The sequence below is a fragment of the Amblyomma maculatum genome, chromosome 3 (assembly GCF_055883805.1).
Source record: "Amblyomma maculatum isolate TAMU_Amacu chromosome 3, ASM5588380v1, whole genome shotgun sequence".
NCBI classification, from domain to species: domain Eukaryota; kingdom Metazoa; phylum Arthropoda; class Arachnida; order Ixodida; family Ixodidae; genus Amblyomma; species Amblyomma maculatum.
In genome coordinates this window covers 155,675,610-155,696,983 of record NC_139346.1, presented here as the reverse complement: position 1 = coordinate 155,696,983, position 21,374 = coordinate 155,675,610, and the positions used below count along the sequence as shown (strand labels likewise).

The 21,374-nt window shown below is 42.5% G+C and overlaps 1 protein-coding gene across 1 annotated transcript in view; it reads left to right on the top strand.

Annotated features, from left to right (window-relative positions):
* kz (putative ATP-dependent RNA helicase kurz) overlaps positions 1 to 21,374 on the top strand; it is a 34,666-nt gene that overhangs the window by 8,475 nt on the left and 4,817 nt on the right. Inside the window, exons 5-23 of the mRNA XM_084598294.1 lie at positions 2,371 to 2,519; positions 3,589 to 3,775; positions 5,223 to 5,336; positions 5,733 to 5,834; positions 5,949 to 6,029; positions 8,147 to 8,379; positions 9,449 to 9,632; positions 9,965 to 10,072; positions 13,232 to 13,356; positions 13,441 to 13,537; positions 14,379 to 14,444; positions 14,525 to 14,603; positions 15,149 to 15,339; positions 17,143 to 17,190; positions 18,666 to 18,822; positions 19,651 to 19,771; positions 20,192 to 20,255; positions 20,389 to 20,503; positions 20,950 to 21,087. Of these exons, the coding sequence (XP_084454420.1) occupies positions 2,371 to 2,519; positions 3,589 to 3,775; positions 5,223 to 5,336; positions 5,733 to 5,834; positions 5,949 to 6,029; positions 8,147 to 8,379; positions 9,449 to 9,632; positions 9,965 to 10,072; positions 13,232 to 13,356; positions 13,441 to 13,537; positions 14,379 to 14,444; positions 14,525 to 14,603; positions 15,149 to 15,339; positions 17,143 to 17,190; positions 18,666 to 18,822; positions 19,651 to 19,771; positions 20,192 to 20,255; positions 20,389 to 20,503; positions 20,950 to 21,087 (2,359 nt within the window). The remainder of the gene's footprint in view (positions 1 to 2,370; positions 2,520 to 3,588; positions 3,776 to 5,222; positions 5,337 to 5,732; positions 5,835 to 5,948; positions 6,030 to 8,146; positions 8,380 to 9,448; positions 9,633 to 9,964; positions 10,073 to 13,231; positions 13,357 to 13,440; positions 13,538 to 14,378; positions 14,445 to 14,524; positions 14,604 to 15,148; positions 15,340 to 17,142; positions 17,191 to 18,665; positions 18,823 to 19,650; positions 19,772 to 20,191; positions 20,256 to 20,388; positions 20,504 to 20,949; positions 21,088 to 21,374) is intronic.

Below are 21,374 nucleotides of genomic sequence, written 5' to 3'. Positions count from 1 at the left end.
TCTGTTGGGCGGTAGTGCGAAGTCGCTGTATGGCTTCCGAGTTTGGCGTGTTATTTTGAATGAGCGTACCGAGGACCCGAATAGTGCTGACGGAAGGGATTAGGTGCGTGTTAATTTGTAAGGTAATGAGTTCTTGTGTTTCCGTGTGAAAGGGTCGGGAACTTTCACTCCGGATCACTAGGAGTTTTGATTTGGTTGGTGAACAGAGTAGCCCATTTGTTTGGACAAAAGTATGAACTATAGGGTGTTGCACAATTAGAGGCGTGATGTAGAATGCTTCTCCCAGCTAAACCGTGGAATCCTTGCAGTTCAAATTTCGCACAGAAATCACATTTTGTCGCTAGTATTTTTTAATACTAAATTTGTTTGGGGTACTTGCCTGATTCGATCAGAAGTCAGATGTTCCCATCGCCTGCGGCGGCGGCGACGCCAGACGAACCGCTGCCCCAGCGATGGGACTGGTGGCGCCACCTCATGCTGCTTACAACAACTCAAACCTTCTGCCAGAAACGTTCGCCCCCTCTTTTCCTGCTACAGAGTTGTAAGCAGCATGAGGTGGCGCCACCAGTCTCATCGCTGGGGCAGCGGTTCGTCTGGCGTCGCCGCCGCCGCAGGCGATGGGAACATCTGACTTCTTCTGATCGAATCAGGCAAGTACCCCAAACAAATTTAGTATTAAAAAATACTAGCGACAAAATGTGATTTCTGTGCGAAATTTGAACTGCAAGGATTCCGCGGTTTAGCTGGGAGAACTCTAATTCTGCAACGCGCTGTATGTGGATTGCTTCTTGGAGTGAAGCTTGAATTTCCCCGTCTGAGCCAGTGTTTGTCCATAAGGTAATATCGTCGGCATATAGGAGTGTTTTACATGCAGTATGTCGCTCAGCAAAGGGGGGGGGGAGCCTGCACATGGTGATGTTGAAAAGCAAGGGAGAGAGTACCGGGTACTCGCTACAAAGAAGACGCAGCCGCATCCACATCCAATACAGCTTAATTCACTTGTAGTGTTTGTCCTAAAGCTGTTATTGCCACAGCTTCACGAAAGGCTGGTGGCAAGTGCCTTTCTGGATTGAATTTAATAGCACCTAATCAATTTTGTTACTTTCAATAGTAGCTGTCATTTGTCTATTTTGTTTGTGAACTCGAACAAACACCTTTAGAACAATTTCACTCCTAAACAATTTTGACCAATAGGGTACACAATCAATTTTCATGCAGTTTTTGGAATATAGTATTTATTTAAACCCCGGTTAATTCGGAACTTCAGATAATTTGAACTAGGAGTGTGATCCCGGCTGATGCCCATGTATGTCTATGGCGTCTTACTCTCGCTCATTCGGACATCAGTGGGCTCGTTCTGGTTATTTCAAAAGGAGGATCATGCACGCGCTATCAGCAATCACCGAAATAGGCCTTCCTGAACCTGAATTGTATCTAACAATTGTACCTGCGCACATTGTGCACGCTGTGACAGATGTGACGAAGATGGGAAGTTCACCATCTCCAAAGTAAAGCTCAATCACATAGTTATGGATTTGCTTTTCCTTCGCATTATCCTGCGGGTGCGGTTGTGCGCGCACATAGGATACTGCTTTATTTTTAATTTGGGCTGGAGTAACGCTGTTCTAACGCATACGCATATGTGCACCCACATTCTGCTTCCAGCTTGTCGTGTGCAGTTTTACCGAACTACGCGCTTCTCCGCAAACGTGAGGCATCCTTAGGTGAAGCATCCTCAAAACACAATGGGTCCGTTTTGTGCACAGCATCGATAATAACGAGACACACAGGGAAAAGGGTAGGGCAGCTTTTACAATTTGGAGCCATTCTTAAACCTTCCTGACAGTGTGCTCAAAGCAAAGCGCAGGACGAAACCAAGAGAAACTGTTGTTTTCACTTGGGTTTCATGTGAGATGCACACAGCTGTCATTAGGTATTCATCAAATAAAATTATTGTAGTGCAAACTGTTCTCGCAGATTTTTCGAGCCCAGTCGATAATTCGAATTTTAGGCTAGCTTGAACATTTTTACTGCTCCATTGCATGCCAAATTTAATAAAACTTACTGTGGCTGTGAACAAAAAGATGTGCTTATTAGCAGTTAATGCTATTAGCCTGCTCGAAAGTGCTCTAAAAAAGCCCATAAATTGTCCAAACATGCTTCAAAATCAGACTTTTGATGCTCCAAAGTTTCTCCAAAGTAAGGCTTTTGCTGCTCCCATGCCTGCTCCAAGAAGCTAGACCCTGCTTCTACTCCTCAGTGTACTTTCTTCGTATTTTTTGGTTCAAACTGAACCTTCAAGCTTCTAGAAATAAATACACTCGGTCTACTACAGTTCTTTACGTTTTTCTCTTTTCTTGGCTTTTTCAGAATGCCCGGCATCAACTTCCGATTCTTGCAGAAGAGCAAGCAATTATGGAAGCTATAAGTGAAAATGATGTTGTTGTGATCTGCGGCCAGACTGGCTCAGGAAAAACAACCCAAGTTCCACAGTTTCTTTATGAGGCTGGTTACACCAGGTGAGTTGTACAGCGGCTGCATGGTAACGCTTTCATAAAGCTCAAAGGAGGTAATGTAGTAAGGTTATAGTTTGTCGCTAGCTGTGTGGGTCGCAAGGCTTCCACGGGCATTTTGTGTGGGGACAGGACCAGCCACTACCTTTCCTTGTGCTTTTGCACGTGTTTTGCAACTTAAAAACTAAATTATGTTTTCTGTGCATATTGAAAGGCACGACTTTAACTTCTAAGAAAAGCTGTGCCCTCCAATTTACACAATGTCCCATAGTGTTTGCTTTTTTTTGTTTTTCCCATTATGGACATTCCAAAAGGCCCTTGGGAGATCAGAAAAGCTCTCTAGCACTTGACATGCATCAAGTATTGGCAACTTATTTTCAGCTCGAGCCAGGAAGTCCTGTTCAAAGCATTGTGTTAGGAACTGTATTTGACGTGTGCTTGAACCATGCAAAAACACATAATGAATTGTACTTATAAGTTCTTATAACTCGTGGTGATCTCATTAGAGATCACTATTATTCGTTTGCCTGCATGTATACATACCTCCATTGACTGGCGGTAAAATTGGTGGTAGATTTTAATAATCGCCAGTCTTGATCGTGTTAGTGCAGGAATGTTTTTGTTTGCCAAGACAAAAAAAAATTGAACATGGGTGTATGAACTGTGTTGACGTTGGTCATGTTGCTTGTGTGTTGGACTGACTTTTTTCTAGTGCACAGCAGATGCTTACGTGTGCTTTATGAAATCGAGTTGGCCTAATTATTGAGCCGTTGCCTAATGAGCCTTAACCAGGTGCTGTGCTGTTATCATGGTAAATGTAGTGCCAGAAGCAAGCGTTTGAATACCATGGCAGTTTTGTCATCCATGCTGAGCAGAAAGGTGCTTTCTGCACTTGTGGCATGATTGGTGTGGGCACTCTGCACTTGATCCCTAATTGTTAGGAAATTCCACTTCTTCACAAATCAGAGGATAATTCAAACTGCTCTTGACGGTTGATCATACATTCCAAGATGTGGCTTGGCGAATGCAGACTGTAGCAACTAAGTTGTGGCGCAATCTACTGTCTTTCTTTCAGGGAGAAGATGATAGGCATAACAGAGCCAAGGCGTGTGGCTGCTGTGTCAATGTCAAAGCGAGTTGCTGAAGAAATGAGCCTTTCCTCATCAATCGTCTCCTACCAGATCCGCTTTGAAGGAAATGTCACCAGTGACACCAAGATCAAATTCATGACAGATGGTGTTCTATTGAAAGAGATTCAAAATGTGTGTATCATGAATTGTTAAGATTAGAAAAGTATGGCTATTATGAGCGATTGCTGCAGATGTTTATCTAGGAATATGAGGGAAGAGAGAAAGAAAGTTCTTGTGGGAGCAGGTGGGGAGCGAGATTTTTTCTTTTTTTATTGTCTTTAGCAAATCTGTATTACACTGGGAACATAACATGGTAAAGTTCATAATTACGTTATTATTTATTTCTGTCTATCTGTAAGAACATCAGGCAGGCAGATGTCTTCACTTGCAAAATAGTTATAAATCAATTTTTTTTACAGCAGTAGCTCAAGTTGGAGATCACAACTTGATTAGGTGCAAGTTCCGCAAGGCAATGATTTTTATATTGGATAGAACAGTACCTTGCCATTCTTGAACATTTGTCTTTACTATATCATATTTGTAAAAGAGAACTCTATCATTATCTTTAAACTCCTTGAAGATTTTGTATAATCACTGGGTGTGTTTCTGCCCCTTGCAAGTATATTCTTAGTCACAGGGTGATGCTGCCGGCCTCATATTCATTTTTGTTAATTTTAATTCACAGTACCTAATTGCTGCTTTGGTTAGCTAACTACTAGGACACTATACGAGTGCTCTACGGGATAGAGATAAAATAGCTAGCCAGATTGCACTTTGTTATTGTTTTTCACAGTTGTTCATAAGCTTCCTAGCCCATGTACTGATATACTGATGTTTCTGAAAGAGCTTTCTTGGTGTCCTTTGAACAAATCGTGGAGGATTGCTCATTCAATGAGTTGATGATTCTTGTTGGCCTATTTTGCCGGTTTTACTGGCCTCCTCCGGTCGGGGCAGTTCATTTCCTTATTGTCATTATTTTTAAGGCTAAAAAATAGTGCGGCAATACAATTAAGCGGAAGAGTGGGCCATGCGATAGGGGTAGCAACTTTTAAGGCAGAGAAGATTTTGCTGGAAGCAAAATTTGGGATTTAGCTGCATGAATGAAGTGGGTACTAGTGCCGACGCCAGACTGTTCTACCTTTGTTGCAATTAACCAAGGTTGAAATTAAAAAATGCCAAGTTTGGCAGTAGGAAATGCAGGGCTGGGCTTTCAGGTCTGGTATGCTTTCAGAACAGTCAGATTTGTTCTGGGGGTGAATATTATTAATCACATGCTTTGCTGTATGTTTTGATGCTTTTATATTAGAAACATTGCAAACTATTTCATAATTTTATCTGGTCATCAGAAAAAGCAGCTTTCATCCTCAGGTGTAAGGTATGTCTTTCTTATGATTGCTTCAACAGTAAATTTCTTTTGATAACTTTTTCACTTGAGCCCAGTTGTTGTCTGTAGGTAATTGTGGTTGTTTGCTAGCCAGCTTTCACATAATTGTGGGAAGCACCTGACTGGTGTGACATTAACCTCTCTATATCTGAAGGTGCCACTGATTCGCTGCTAATGACTTTCCTGTTTCCGCAGAATTTTCTCCTGACTGGCTACTCTGTGATCATAATTGACGAAGCTCACGAAAGGAGCATCTACTCGGACATCTTAATCGGCCTCCTCTCAAGAATTGTGCCCTTGCGACGACGAGTAAGCCGTACTAATGCCACGTTGTATTGTTAGTGATGTTTGTGATGCCTTTATGGCTCATCAAAATGAGGTCCTGAGAGTGGCCTTGTTGCCTTGTTGCCTGCCTAGTACTGTCACTTGATCTTGTTTGCTTTGCTTTGATTGGTCTTGGGCTGAAAGATGAGTTGTACACCTGTGGTCTATGATTTACAAAACATGAAAGAGTCAAGTCTTTTGCTCGTGAAAGATAAAAAAATGATTTCGCAAAAAAAAAAAAAAAAAAAAAAAAAAAAAAAAAAAAAAAAAAAAAAAAAAAAGCGACAGAAAGCACATGTGACTTCTGGACATTGACCACCAGAGGGGCCATGAGGAGAGGAGTCATTTTTATGCTTTCATGCTTTAATCATTTCTTGGCAGAAAGGGAATCCACTGAAGCTCATAATCATGTCAGCAACCCTGAGGGTAGAAGATTTTACGGAGAATACTCACCTTTTCAAGACGCCCCCACCTGTGATCAAGGTATGACTGTAACATCCATGGGTAGCTGCGCTATTGTTCAGACTGGTGGCATCTATTTTTACAAAGCTATGTACAGATACTGTGCCATAAACTAGATGTTATTATTACTTGTAGGTGGACGCTAGACAGCACCCTGTTACTATTCATTTCAACAAGAGGACACCAGATGATTACATGCAGGAGGCATACCGCAAGGTAACTACTGTTTTTAGCACTCAAATTGTTTAATTGATTGTTGGACGATTTTAGAGTGTGAGAAATGTGATTGCTTATGAAGAAAAATAAACTAATTGTAGGGTATTTTATACCAAAGCCACGTATGGGCTATGAGGCATGCACAAGTGGAGAGCTCTGGATTAATGTAGACTACCTGGAGTTAATTAGCATCCTCTAAAAGGTACAGTCTAAATCTACCTTAGGTAACATAAGGGGCAGGACACAATGTATTAATTTATGTTTGACTTATGGCTACATTTCAGCCTATTGAAAAATCAGTGCAGGCAGCAGTGGGTCCGCAGTCTCAGACAGCCCTGAAGCTCCGCCCACCAGTACAGCTCCTGGGAAAGTAGTGGTGTGCTGGCAGCCATAATGAGTTAAGCTCCGTGCACTTTTCGAGTGGTTCTCCTGTTCCTATAGACAATATTGTACGTTAAACAATGACACAAGCTCCATAGCTTGTCTCCAAGCAGATCTAAGACATTTGAATCTTGCATCTCGTTTTCCATTCTTGAGTTTCACATCACGCCGAAGCTTCCAGAGCCCCAAGTACGAATGGTTTGTTCATGCTGTCCAGAAGTTCTTCACCTGTTCCGCAATCTTTTCAGCACGCAGGCCTTGAAAGCGTTGCAAGCGAACCACTGTGTGTTGAAGTAGCTAATGCTTATTGTAAATGCGTTTTCGAGTGCTTTCGTCTGCTTTCGAGTACAATGAGCAGGGCCCTTAAAAGAGCTGCGCGAGCAGCAACAGCAAGCAAACCCTGCCAAACTGAGTTCTGCCAAGTGCTTCGCATTCAGACATGTCTCGCTCCGTTCGCAAAAAGCACTGATTAAATCATGCCTCTGTTATCTACCTTTAGTATCTTTAGCCAAAAGGTGAATGTGCGCATGGTGTCACTGTGAAAGAACCGAGTCTTGGTGTACATATTGTGGTGACTAATGGTTGGCGTCACCTGCTGAAAGCAGACAATGGAGGCAGTTTTCAAAGTCATGTGCCTATCATGCTACTTCTTGTCAGAGCGGAAGCCAAGACCTGTCAGCAAGCAGTTCGGGAGTGGAAAATTGAATGTACCCAGTGCGTAACTTTACATTTAAGACCGCATAAATGTGACCGTTCTCCTTGGGACACTGGTTGTGTTTTTCATTTTTGTGCACTTTGTCATAATTTATCTCAGTGGTCATGCACCACTAAATCTGGAAGTACCGAAATTCCACGTGTCATAATTTACCTCAGTGGTTATGCACCACTAAATCTGGAAGTACCGAAATTCCAGGTGTCATAATTTACCTCAGTGGTCTTGCACCACTAAATCTAGAAGTACCAAAATTCCAGGTGTCATAATTTACCTCAGTGACCATGCACCACTAAATCTGGAAGTACCGAAATTCCAGGTAGCCAATTCCTCAGCATTGCCAAGTTTGTCATTTTATCAGTCCTTCCTTGGTCTTGCACCACTAAATCTAGAAGTACCGAAATTCCAGGTGTCATAATTTACCTCAGTGACCATGCACCACTAAATCTGGAAGTGCCGAAATTCCAGGTAGCCAATTCCTCAGCATTGCCAAGTTTGTCATTTTATCAGTCCTTCCTTCATTTAAGCTTCTGTATTTGTGAACTCCATGTAACAAATGTGTCACGTTCGTAGGTTTCAGTATAATGAATCCAATGTGTAGCCTATCTGTTCGACCCATGTTAATTGAAATTTTGCTGAATACTGCAAAGATTTAACGACGATGGCGATGCTGTGTAGGAAACAGAGCAGACTTTATAGCTCCTGCTTTTGTAGAACTGCATCAAGCCCAGCAGTTGTATAAAAGCAGTGCAACAAAAAAGGCACTGGTAGACAGTGCGTGGTCATCACCGCCAGTCAGTTGCTCGCATAACAGCAGTTGCACGGGGGTAGTGGGTTGGCCCAAGTCCTTGAGTAGGTCTCTTAGTAGCATTCAGAGGTTTTAAAAATGGTGGGGAGCTCCGGCTATCCGAGGCAACGACAGGAGTCCATTTTTTAGGCCAGCTGCAGCCGGATAGATGGAAAGAGAGGGAACTTACAGATTATGTGAAAACTTGCTACCCCTTTCTTTTGTACTTTCTTTTAGGTGTGCAAGATACACCAACAGCTACCAGAGGGTGGCATCCTGGTATTTGTGACGGGGCAACAAGAAGTCCAATCTCTGTGTCGGAAACTTAGAAAACGATTTCCGGTGAACCCCGGGTTTCACAGGCAGACCCAGGAGGCATTGAAACAAGACCTCAGTGAGGAAAAGGGAGAAGAAGGCGAAACAGCTTCTTCTACGGCAGAGACAAAGACGAGAAGTGTTAACCTTGACAAGTGAGTTTAACTAACAATGTGCTAATCCAGAGGTTTTGTCAACTTGCGGTTTTTACAATGCTTCAAGTCTCTTGCTCGAACCTCTTCCATGATTACACTTATTTCATTGTTGCATTTGGCAATTGCACCAGATTCCCGTGAGTTCATTCCATCAAATGCATTCCACTTGCTTGTGCTATCACCTTTAAACTGTTGTTGAAAAATGTTTCTAATAAGAATGGGTTTATTGTTTATGGAAACAGAGGAGGGGCTTTCATAGTGTACTGAAAGTCAACTGTTTTAAAAAATAACTCTTGGGGACTGCTCCATTTTTTTCTCTTCTGCTCATGAACATGACAACTGCACCATGTGAAAACACTATAGCACTGATATAAACAGACTGCATATATAACGCTTTGTTTATAACACTATGCTTGCTTCGCAGCAAGCTTTACTTCAGTTTTCGTGTTAAGCTTGCAAAACATTTTTGTTCAATGCAAAAAGTGGTTTTCTTGTGCTTGCTACTGCCATTTTCAGCCGCTACCAACTATGATAGATATGAATTGCTCTTTCGAATTTTATGTGCAGTGAACATCAAGCAGTACTCATTCTGCATGCTTCAGACTTTGCTCAAAACAAAAAGCCTGCAAAATTTCTTTGTGTTGGCGTAAGGTGCAATGAGCCGTTCTTTGGTGTCGTAAAACTCTTTGCTACTAGTTTCGATGGCTATTTCATTATATTTTTACATAGTTGCAAGTAGTGAAATGAAATGACAAGCCTTTCTGTAATGGAGTTGGGGGATCTTTACAGCTAACATTTTGGCCCACTGTGCCCCTGCTGCAAACATGCTGTTGATGCGTAACTTTGTGATAAGGGTAGTGCATTGGCTTCTGCTTATCCTCGTTTTATTGCAAGATACCGCAGGCTTCAAGAACTCCTTTTTTTTTTATTCACGTAAGCAGAGTCTATGGTCAAGGTTCGTACGACTATGCCCATGCCCATTAGCATGTACGTTGGATGGTATATCTAAACATTTCCACTATGGGTCTAGCAGTTGCATGTCTCTAATGGGATTCTGTTATCATTGCAGCTATTCTGTGGTGCCACTGGATGAAGGCCAGTTAGAAGAACTAGTAAAAGATGTAAAAGAGGATGGTGATCTCTCCTCATCTGAGGATGACGACCTCATGGAGGAGCTTGCCCCAAACAGGAATGTTCAGCCACTTACTGTCCTTCCCCTGTTCTCTCTGCTTCCCTCGGAGAAGCAGGCCAAGGTTTGTTCTTGACTAATGCCTTAACAATTTGTGTTAAGTTTCTGGGGCATAGATTGATCGTTAAATCAGTGGGAATTATAGCATATTTACTCTTTTGCATTGGCACTTGGAAATGCCTCGGTGCTTTTATTGTACACGGAAACAAATGTGTGATTATGCATTCTCTGATGTAATATGCTTGGTAATTTGCATTTTAGCACACTCAATATTGAAATGTTGCTTCATTGTTTATTATAAATTGCATTGACTTTAATCTTGTTTTTTATTGGGGTTTTATTTGCACTTTCTGTTTGTATTCTCTGACCCCAAATTAACTCCTATTTCATCTTCAGGTCTTCCAAACCCCTCCAGAAGGCACCAGGCTTTGTGTTGTTGCGACCAATGTCGGCGAAACATCTTTGACCATTCCAAACATTAAATATGTTGTTGACACTGGCAAGGTAGGATGCACTCTTGTATTAAGTTTTTTTTTTTTTTTTTTTTTTCAATATTTTTACAGACTGTTACACTAACAAATAATGTTTGCATCCATTTGTATGTGTGCTTCCATTCATGTCTTGCTTTGCTTTGCTTTGATCTTAAGCACAGTTATGAAATGTCATTATATCTGTGTCAGAGGCATTGAGGCAAATGATGGAAACAAGACTTAACTAGCTTTTCTTTTTTTCAGTCTCTCTATCTCTGTCTTTTTTCTTTTTTTTTTTTTTTTAATCTGGGCAAAAAGTGTTGGCGGTTGAGAGCAGCTCCACCAAAGCATATGGATGTTTCATTACTATAAGTGCATTTCTGACGTGTTCATTTTTGATACACCTACGTCTTAATAGGGGGGGGGGGGGGGAGTTGTATACGCACTCAAATTCATCACTGTTGCAGGCCTTGGGCATTATTCATTTTCAATCAGAATGAGGAACAGAATTTCAGTTGCATTTTTTTTTTTTTTTTTGTCAGGCTTTTCCTTTATTCTAGCTTTTTTTCATGGGAAGAAATTTGAAGACCTTATCATACTTAACACTTTCCAAAGTAGTTTTCAGGTGATGCAGCTAATAATTTTTTGCATTTAACAAACCACGCTTGATGCTAAAGTGTATACAGTCGAACCTCGATGTAACGTACCTCAGTGTAAAAAAATTTGTGCTATAGTGTATTTTTTTTATTTCCCAATCTGTGTATTTTTTTTTGTATGCATGTGTATGCAATCTGTGTATGCATGTACCAGCAGCCACTTTGACAATCGGATGAGAGGTAAAACTATAGCCAACACATCACATTTTGCATTTGCCGGTTTACGTGCAAATTGTGCCAACAGTCTCGAATTTGCGAGCGAAACAATGATGATAGTGGCGGACCGCTTCACCATCTGGTCATGTTTATATATAAAACTCGTGGTGCGGAAGTTTCAGGACGTGTCACGCCATGATGTTAGCGCTTACCAGAAATACCTACGCATACTTGATTCCCGAGAAAAAGATTGCCGCGCCCAAGGTGTAGCAGCGCTGGCCTGGGGGATGCGAACAGTGTCCCCATTAAAGTACCTAGATCAGCTGATTTATTCTCTAGCCTCGTTTGCAAACGTTGGATAATGATGGTACTAGTGGCGACATCTGGCGGCAGCTTTGAGTACAAGGTGTTGCGCTCACTCCATGCTTTGCGTAGACAAAGGAAGATGACGCATTCACATCCGCTTGCTGTCACACATTGTGCTCCTGATACTATACAAAAATACATCCGGTGTTCTTGTTAGCGCTGTTATTGCTGGAACTTCTGGCTTATTTCCTGAATTTGTAATTTACAAGTGCCCATCTACTAGCAATGTTCCAAGAACCTGTTACTTGATTTGGGCAGCTAAAACATGGAAACCTCAATTAACGAAATTTGCGATTTAACATAATTTTCAGCTGCAAGTAGGGCTTCGTTATATCAAGGTTCGACCGTAGTGTACCTTATAAACGCGTGTTCGGGGGCCAATTTTCAAGGTGCAGCCCATACGTGTGACACTCGAAAAAAAAATTTTTTTTTTAAGTAAAAACAGACTAATCAGTGAATGTGCGGCATTTATTTACCATTCAATCGTCATTCGCGGAGTTTTCCGAGCTGGCACTGTGCTCTGGTGCACGTTCACCTCACAAGTCGTCTTCAGTCCCGTTTAAACTCTTTGAAATCCTGGTCGCCTTGAAACTCCGGGATCAATGTCCATAGACATGAAGTTCCATGCATACAAAATCCAGCCATGCACAGTCGCGAACGATGCCCTCTTGAGCCGGTCGGCTTCTGGTCGTGATTGTTGTTTGTCATCCATTCTGAGTATTGCCTTCGGAATTCAACCTTAAAAGACTGGTTGATGCTGACGTCCAGGGGTTGCAGCATTCCAGTGAGGCTGCCCGAAATGATGGCTATAGTAGTGCAGATACTGCCATGTGTTGTTTAACTCTGTCAAGTTAATGCGCGGAAGTTGCAAAACAAAGCTGGGGTGGGCGGGGCTGGCGATACCGATGCCAATATGGATTGCGGAAGCTCGCAGCAGAGGGAAAATATGATAATGATGATGACCCGCGACTGCGGGTCCCATCTGTTGGCGGCATCTGGAAGCTTCTGTGCGCGTGAATTTTGAAGGCTTTTCCCACGTGTGTCATGAAAAGTTTGGGTGTGGCCCTTACACGCATTTATACAGTAAAAATTTTTAGAAGAGAACATTCTCTTTTTAATGACATTAGTCTCAGTCGGTGTATAGTAAATTTTAAACTAAAATGAAAAGGGGTATAAAAACAATGTTTTTTTGCAGAGGTAGTACGCAAAAATTAAAAGGTGTGTTTATTGCAGGGAGTACTTGTGCATTATTTCAGTAAATATCAGCACCTTATGTGCAGAATATTTGAAGTTATGCAAAAAAGTTCGATCCCTAGTGGTTATTGTGCCAGCAGGCAAAGCAATGCCGAGGTCAACATCCAGCTGTCTCGTGCCACATGACACTATTTTCTGCACAGTTATCGGCAAGTGATCTCTCCCAAAAGAAGTTGACACCCTGTATATATCAATTGTGACCTTTAAAACATGAAGGGCGCCTTTACATCAGCGCACGGCAGCTTCAAAATGATTTGGAGAAGGAAATGAAACGTATTGGAGGATGCCTGTCAGTGTTTGGATTGACTTGACGGATTTTGGCTCTGTTTTAAGATCTGACGAACTGAAGTTGTCGCCTGTGTTACTACTGCTGTCATTGTCCAAAAGCTTGACCTTACATGCATCAGACTCTGAGGGAACATGCTGTGTTCACGCAGTGGCGTGCGATGCTGACACCATGTAAACGATGCACACGTGTCACCTGACTTGACTCCGAAGGAGTTTTATTTCACTGCATGGTGGAAAAAAGAAACAAAAATGAAACCGAGGGAATACTTTCTCTACTACCCGCGGTCCAGGAACACTTCGAAATCACGGAATTACGACTTTGAGACCATTGATAGTGGGCTATCGATGAGAATAGCCATGGGCAGGAAAGTATTAAGCTAACTTCAACATTTATAAACATGCGTATGACAGGTGTTGTTGCTTTGGAGCATCAGTGGCGATGGTCACCTAAACAGATTGCTCCTTCTTTGCAGGTCAAAATGCGTGTCTACGACAAAGTGACAGGAATATCAGCTTTTCTTATATCTTGGGTTTCCAAAGCATCTGCAGATCAGAGAGCTGGCAGAGCGGGGCGAACATGCCCAGGTCATTGTTATAGGTAAGAAAGGCCTTCAGGCTGCCTTGTCCTGACTGAGGCTTGTGACCTGTTAGCTTATGTTTCTTTTACTTTGTGCACCTTTAGATTATACTCCTCTGCCATTTTCAACGATGAGTTCCAAAAGTTCACGCCACCAGAAATAACACGGAGACCTGTCGATGACCTTGTCCTACAAATGAAGGTTTGTGTTTGAAAGTGGCACCTGTAGTCAGATTCTTCACTTGTGTAGAGCACCTGTTATGAAATTTGTCATTTTTCTTGCTGTTTCCTTGCTCTTGCACCTGTCATATTGGGATCCAGTAGTATATATTTGCGGGGCTGTTGAGGTGAATGCCGGCCAACAAGTGGCACCATTGTAGTATTGGCATGTGTCGGAGGCCACTCGATACACATCATGTGTTGTCATTGCTCAGAACCTGCGGGCACATGAAGTTGCCTAGTGTGGGTTGGCGTGTCTTTTTCCATTGCTGTTACCAATACCATCGAGACCTATCTGTGCATCAACCCGCCGGGGTGGCGCAGAGGTTACGGCTCTCGACTACCGTTCCCAAAGATGCGGGATTGAATCCTGGCCTCGGTGGACGCTTTTCGATGGAGGCAAAAAGCAAGGCGCCCGTGTGCTGTGCGATGTCACTGCATGTTAAAGAACCACAGGTGGTTGAAATTTCCGGAGTCCTCCACTACGGCATCTCTTATAGCCTGAGTTGCTTTGGGACACTAAACCCCACAAACTGAACCAAGCCTATCTGTGCATCAGCTATTCAAGCCATTTGGGCTATCATTTATTCAAACTCTGTGTAATTTGAATGAATTCTGAGCGGACTTTGGGCCGAAATCGTAGAGATACTCAGCTGTATCAAACTGGATGCAGTGAGTGCATGTGAAAATTTTAATGCAAAAAGGGATAAAATTCTTTTTCCATTTATTTGTTGTTGCTTTGTTAGCAGTGTCGTGAATTTCCTTTTCTTTTTTTTTCCTTTCTTAAAATATATTGCAGTTGCTTCTTTTTTAAATGTTTGCAGGCCATGAACATAGATAAGGTTGTGAATTTCCCGTACCCATCAGCACCAGACAAGGAGGCTCTGAAGGTAAAGCAACCGAACTGCTACCCTTTTATTGCTTTTATATCAGCTAATGTGTGTACACAACTGAATACTCCAACTTTCAGGCAGCTGAAAAGAAGTTGATTCTAATGGGAGCTTTGGAAGAGCTTCCAAAACCAGCTCGCTTCAAGGATCTGGCAAAGTGTAAGTTGTTTTCATTAATTTGCTTCATTTGCTTTGCATAATATACAGTACTTTTTTTGTGTGTGCAAACTGTCTGGAAGGTTCCTTTGTGACCATCTGATGTCGTAGTTGAAGAAATTGTTTTCATTCGTTCTCTTTTTTTGAAAATCTGCTCCATTCTTTGAATACAACTTCAGCTCTAATGCATAGTACTAATGTTGCACCCTGGCTCTAGCTATTTTGGGTCAAGTCCCTAAGCAACAATAAAGCTTCCAATAAAGTGCATATTTTTGTAGCACAGGTTTAACTTAAATGCTAGTTGGTTGTTTTGCACATCTGGAAGATGCAGTACTCTAAAAAAGAACCCCAGGGTGGAGTAGCTGGACTAATGATGGTAATTATGAAGACAAAACCATAACAGGTACAGGACAAGGCAGGGCTGACCAGTAATTGTACTTTATTTGAAATTTACAGGATTTATTTGATGGTTGTATGAAGATCAAAATCTTGCTTGGAATGCTGAAACTTTCCCTATGTTTAGTCCTGCCTGTTCATTTTTCATGCAGGGGAGTGGAGCGCTCGAATCACTCCTTTGGGGCGGGCCATGTCTTGCTTTCCTGTGAGCCCTCGCTATGCCAAGATGTTGGCCCTCTCTCACCAGCATGGCCTTCTGCCTTACGTGGTTGCCGTGGTGGCTGCCATGACTGTGCAGGAGGTTTTCTTCACCATGGGCTTCTCTGGTGAGGACAGCAAGCACGTAAGTCATCTATGGTTTTGTTGAGGCTGCCAGCAACGTTTCTGGAGTTGTAAAAAGGCAATGTGTGGGTGCTTTAGAATGGTTGCTAAAATTGTGTGCAAATTTGTAGCGAAATATCTATCCCAATGGTACAGGCATCTCTGTTCATCTTGTGTTTCTTGGAAACACTGTGTTGTTTATAGCCACTTGCATTATAAATTTTAATTTCATTTGTACTCAGCTGAAGTAAATTTACTTCTGGGCTTTGCAATAAATTTCAGTGTCACTATAGCCAAAGTTGTACTGTTTGATTGAAAGACATTTCGTGATATGATGAAAAATATTGCAAGAAAGTGTCTCCTAGCATGGTTGAACTGTGCTGCATGCATCTCGAATGTGCCCAAAAATTCCTGGTTTGACTTTTTATAATTACAATTCTTACTGTATCCGGCCCTAAATTTGTTAATGATAGGTTACAGTAATTTCATCAATTCAAACTTCTGGAAATCACAGATTTTTATTTGAATTGTCAGAGGTGCTGCTCAGTACAATCCAACACTAAATATGATTTTCTTCATGGACATCTTTATATACTTAAAGTATTTTTGGAATATTTATCTTAAAAGCGTAGCTGAAGACATTAGCACGTAGAACTGGTTACCTATATCGAGGAAAAAGAGTAATATGTAGTACAGCATAGCAGTATAGTAGAGTACAGTACAGTACAGTACAGTGCTGTGCAGTGCAGTGCAGCGCAGTGTAGTAGAGAGTATATAGTAGTGCACTGGTTTCCCCTAGAGACTGGGAAAAATGTCCAAATTATCTGAAGCTCGAATCATTGCATGGCTACAAAAAAAGACTTTTAAAGGAACCATTTCACACTTCAGTAAATTTGATTGATGAAAAAAAACTACAAATAAATATGCAAATTGCCTTTCATTGCCCAGTGGCAACGGCACACCAATGACAATTTTCACAATTCCATCTTGCTGTATTGTGTGCTGATTGTCGGGAACTTCGAAGCAGAGGTACTCCAGAATACTAAGCGGTCTTCTTGCGGCAACGTCCACGTGTGAAGGCTTCGCTGAAAGAAATAACGAGCACCTCGTGACAGCCGCTTCGATTTCTTGAAGCACCATTTGGACCTCAACTCTGCTCCACTTTGGACTGTGTTCAAGTTAGCTGGTTGGAGAGGCCAAATTTTTAGCTCGTGCGGGGCCACAAACCTGACGTACCTGACCTCAGTTGTCACTCTTTCGCTCACTACGAACGTTGGAGTATGACAACAAGTTTGTGTTGACAGAAGCCACAGTACAAAATAAGCAGCTTTAAATATGCATTTCAAATACTGCCAGCCAACCAAAATTTTGACATTTGTTTGAATTAATCAAAAGTTCAAAATATCGGAATTTAGATTATCACATCATCCGTGTACTCTGCTCAGGATCCTGTTCTCTGTTTCAGATAGTAATGTGGTGCTGCACGTAAAAGCAGTGTGTTCCAGTTTATGTATGGGCGCCCGTCTCGACTGCGGGAGGTGGCCAGTTCGAAACCCACCACCGGGCACCCACCGGTAAAATGGGTACAAGCGTCCCCTGGCCCGGCGCCCGGCTCTCTCAGGGGTGTGCGTTTGGAAGAGGCTCTGCTAACCCTGCTATACATATATTTGAAATGGGAATAGCAGAGCTGTAGCTTTCTGTCGGATTGCATGCTTGTGATGCCTGTACAGGGTACATTCATGAATTTTCAAAATGTGGCCCAGCTGCTTGGGGGCAAGTTTTTTTGAGCTGATTTATAAACATGCTGACCTTTTTTCCCTACCAGGATAAACAAGCGAGGTGGAAAAAGGTGCGAGAGATGTGGGCAGGACAGGCAAGTACATTCTCTTGTGTGTGTGTGCGTGCGTGCATGCATGCAGTTGTGCAGTGGCAGTTTTGTTTGCATAGTACACTGCTTGCGCAGAAACCATACCTGTAGCATTTTGGTGGTGTACTACTTAGACTGCCATGCAAGTACTTATTCAACACCCTTTCTTCTTACCTCATCACTCTTTTCTAATCCTTTCTCATGGTGCAAGCTAGCCAACCAGAATACTATGCATAATAACCTTCCTTTCCTTTTGCTCCTACCTCTAGAGCTCTTGGCAACATTAAACTGGCAGCAAGTGAAAACAATTTTTAATGCAGGCAAGTGTGCACCCTCCAAGACAACAGCTTTTTCTTCTTTCTTTATGGCTGTTTCAAAGGTGGCAAATATGCTTTGCGAAAAAGTAAAAAAAAAAAAAAGTAGAATTGTGTGGCTCTTTGGACCACCAAAGTGCAATAAGGCGAAAGCTTTTGTTTGAAACTTCGCTGACTCCTGGTTATACTGTGTCTGCTTCTGTAGGCTGTGTGGTACGGCATTCGAGGAAGCGCCAAATGAAAGGTACCGCATGGATGCATGGATCGGTATGACACAATAGCGTAAGCTACCAGTCAACATATAAAGCCCCGCTTTAACCGAGCCATATGAACGTGCCTGCGTGGCCTATGGATAACGTGAATGCTAGAGTTTTGGCAGGCTGATTCACCCTCCCATATGGAAGGAGAGGCCAGAGTTTGCAGCTCCTGCCAAACGTAATGTCAGGAAGCCCTATGTCCAGTTAGTGCTCGGTCATGTCAGCTGCCAGCTACCGCCTCCCACGTAACGAAAGCGTATTAACGCCGTAATACATCCCCCTTTGGGGGGCGTGGGCCTAGGGTGGTCCGCCTTGACCTTTGGTCACCGTCATCTTGGGTGGCATTACGTGACCTAAAGTCGCAAAGTGACCTGATTTATCGCATCGCATGAAGGAGGGTGATGTAAGAATAGTTGTAGGGGAATATGAGGGGGAAGAGGGTTTAGATGTGACTCTGTAACTTCACTCATTGGACGAATTCTAGCAAGGAATTGGAGACCTGCTTTCGGTGGAGTGATGGACACTTTAGTGGAGCCCACTCTTTGTGTCTTTGCAGTGCATACCTACACCAAGTGTATGCAGTCCTCGGGGCTATCCTGAGAATGGTGTGCACACATTCCCTTGTCAGGGTTCTCCGTAGGTCACTGCTGCTTTTACTTTTTTGCATATTTTTCTATTGTACTGCTAATGTGTATACATACTGACAGGAGACATGCGAGAAACTTAACTATGAGTCAGCTTAATTTAAGATTCAACTTTTAATTTGTTTTACCAGTGAGCCCTGCATGTTGGGGGTTGAGTTATATTTGGAATAAACCTTTACTGTATTGTGGCAGTACATGGTAGTAATTACTCGTGCCGAACACAGCTATTGGCTCATTCAAACTGGCGTCTCTCCTTCACTGCGCAGGGTCACTCCTTGGCTCTGGGGGATGTCATGGTGCTGCTCAAAGCGGTTGGTGCATCCGAGTTTGTTGGTTGCACACCTGCGTTCTGCGAGAGCCATGGCCTTCGCTACAAGGCTATGGTTGAGATCCGGAAGCTTCGAATTCAGCTCACAAATGAGTGTACGTCTTTTGTGTCACTTTTTATGTGTGACAAGATCATAGGCGTGAGCAGGGTTCTGCATTGACGTTGCACCGCAGTGCCCACTTCCCCCGGTATGGTGCAGTAAAGGTATGGGGCAGACTTAACACTCCCCTCCCGAGAGGATTAGGGGTAGCCCCCCCCCCCCCCTCGTGCACATGCCTGTGGGCAAAATGCAGTCGCCTACACTGTGCACACTACTTGGTGCTCCACAAGGCGCAACACGTGTGGACTAAATCGGTCGTTAGTTCATGTTCACTAATTGTGGCTACGACACAAAGAAGCACATGCATGTTTCGGCTTTTAGGTGCATTTATTTGTTTTTGTTTATTTATTGGTCCTGCAGCACCATTGCAATGTGGGAGGATAGATTACAACTAAAATAACAACCATAAATGCAGCAACATACAATTGCAGCGCACAAGGTTTTGATGCGGAATATGCAATTATGTATCAATTGAAGAAATGCAAGTGACTTACTTATAAACTGTCAGGGAAAGATTCAAGGAGGAAGGAGTGGTTAACCGAGAAATATTTGATGGATAGTGTTGAAAAGCCTTATTTTTCACCTGAAAATTTTTGAAGAAATGCTTCGCATAAACAGGAAGCATAAATGGTAGCTCTTCCTGGAGTCTCCCATATATCCGCCCCTAAAAACTTTTGCATCTACTGTTTTTACTTTTACTCGGATAGCCTCTGTGCAGTATTCCGTTAAAGATTGCAGCCAGTGGCTTTTTATTTAACTTCACTTTGTTGTATTACCTTCAGGGCCCCAGAAATATTCTCTCTCTCTTTCTTTCTCCCATCAGTGAATCTGCTCATTCCCAACCTAAACTTGTCCGTGGACCCTGGGATGGATCCGCCGACCGATCTTCAAGCAAAACTGATTCGTCAGGTTTTGCTCATGGGTTTCAGTGACCACATTGCCAAGTATGTGATGCAGCTGATGCTTCTAGCCTTCTGCTCTAAGCCTAATCGAGAAGGGAGGAAATAGTTTCAAAAAATTCTGGAGTTCTGTATTTGCACACCACAGTGCAGTGCAATGGTTTGAAAAATCTTGGAACAGCTTATGGAATGCGAAAAAATTGCCACTGGCCTTTTGTTTATAAATTTGCGGGTTAGGTTGCTGCACAAGGTTCAGGAGAGACATGCACAAGGCTCAGGAGAGACCATACTGGTCACTGAAGTAGAGTTAAAAGCGCTGTCACTGCAAATTGCAAGATGGTAAAGAAAGAGTTACTTTTGTTGTTTTTGTTAATTATGATGGAAGTAAATCAGCCAATTTATTATCTTTCTTAATTTGAATTACGTTTGATGTCTTCTCACTGCTTTGCTCCTCCACTCTTATAGGAAGATGACGGACGAAGAAAGGTGCAGTCAGACAGAAAACGCCATTGCTAAGAATGCTTACAAGGTAGGCCACATAAGTGTCTGCGGGCAGAGAGCTATTCAGCACAAGTTTCTTTTTTGGTATATTATGTGGGATTCGCACCTGCATAATGCGCCATTTTGCTCCTATTTCTGATGGTCTGCCTTTGTATGTGCAGAGCATGGAAGTGGATGGTGCCGTGTTCATCCATCCCAACTCGGTGTTGAACAGCAAACAACCACTATTCGTCTTGTACCAGGAAATATTCGAGACAAGTAGAATGTTCATGAGAGGTTAGTGCTGCACTTCTGAAGATCCAATAAGTGGATGGAAATCAATTTCACAATATGAGCATACTTTGCATACTTTGGTGTGTTTAGAAGCATCATCCTTGGAATGAGGCACAAACAAAACTGCTTTGTGTAGCTTTTTGAAACTGCTCTTTTGTATATTCCTAACCATTTCTTTTTGTGTATTTTCATATGCGATGTTTGGTACATGTTCTGGTTATTTGTTGTTATTTTTGTGCATGAAGGTTCTGCTTTGCTGAGCAGTGAGCCATTTTTTTTTTGTTGTTGTACTTCATAGAGATGTCATTGGAAGTATTATTTTGACTCCATCTGACACTATAGCTATAATGGCATGGCATTAAGGTAACTTTACCTAGACTTGCTAGTGTTGCTAAATTGTTGCCATGTTATGTATTATGTCAGTGGTATCTTCCCGTGCCTTCCTGCAGTGGTTGCAGAAGTGGAGCCTGAGTGGCTGCCCGTTTATGCTCCAAAGTACTGCACCTTTTCACCTCCACTGGAAGAGCCTCCACCGCACTACGATCGCAAGAGCGACAAAGTACTGTGCTCTGTCACAGCCACATTTGGTGAGCATTCTCAGCGAAGCTCTTATCTGTCTCCATCTCCACATCTTACTATGTTTGGCTGAGTAATAGCCTTGATGTCGCATTTCAGCCTCCAGGTTCTTAAAACGTTGGCTCTACTGCTAGCATTCTTGACTGTCGCATTATTCTGAAATTTGGCCTGCAATAGATCGCATAGCGTTGACACCTGATATAATACAGTTTCTTTCTCACTGTTATGGCCATTTGCAAATAAAAAAGAAACCCGTTGTTTCACTTTTGGCAGGACTATGAGAAATATACCCAAGTGT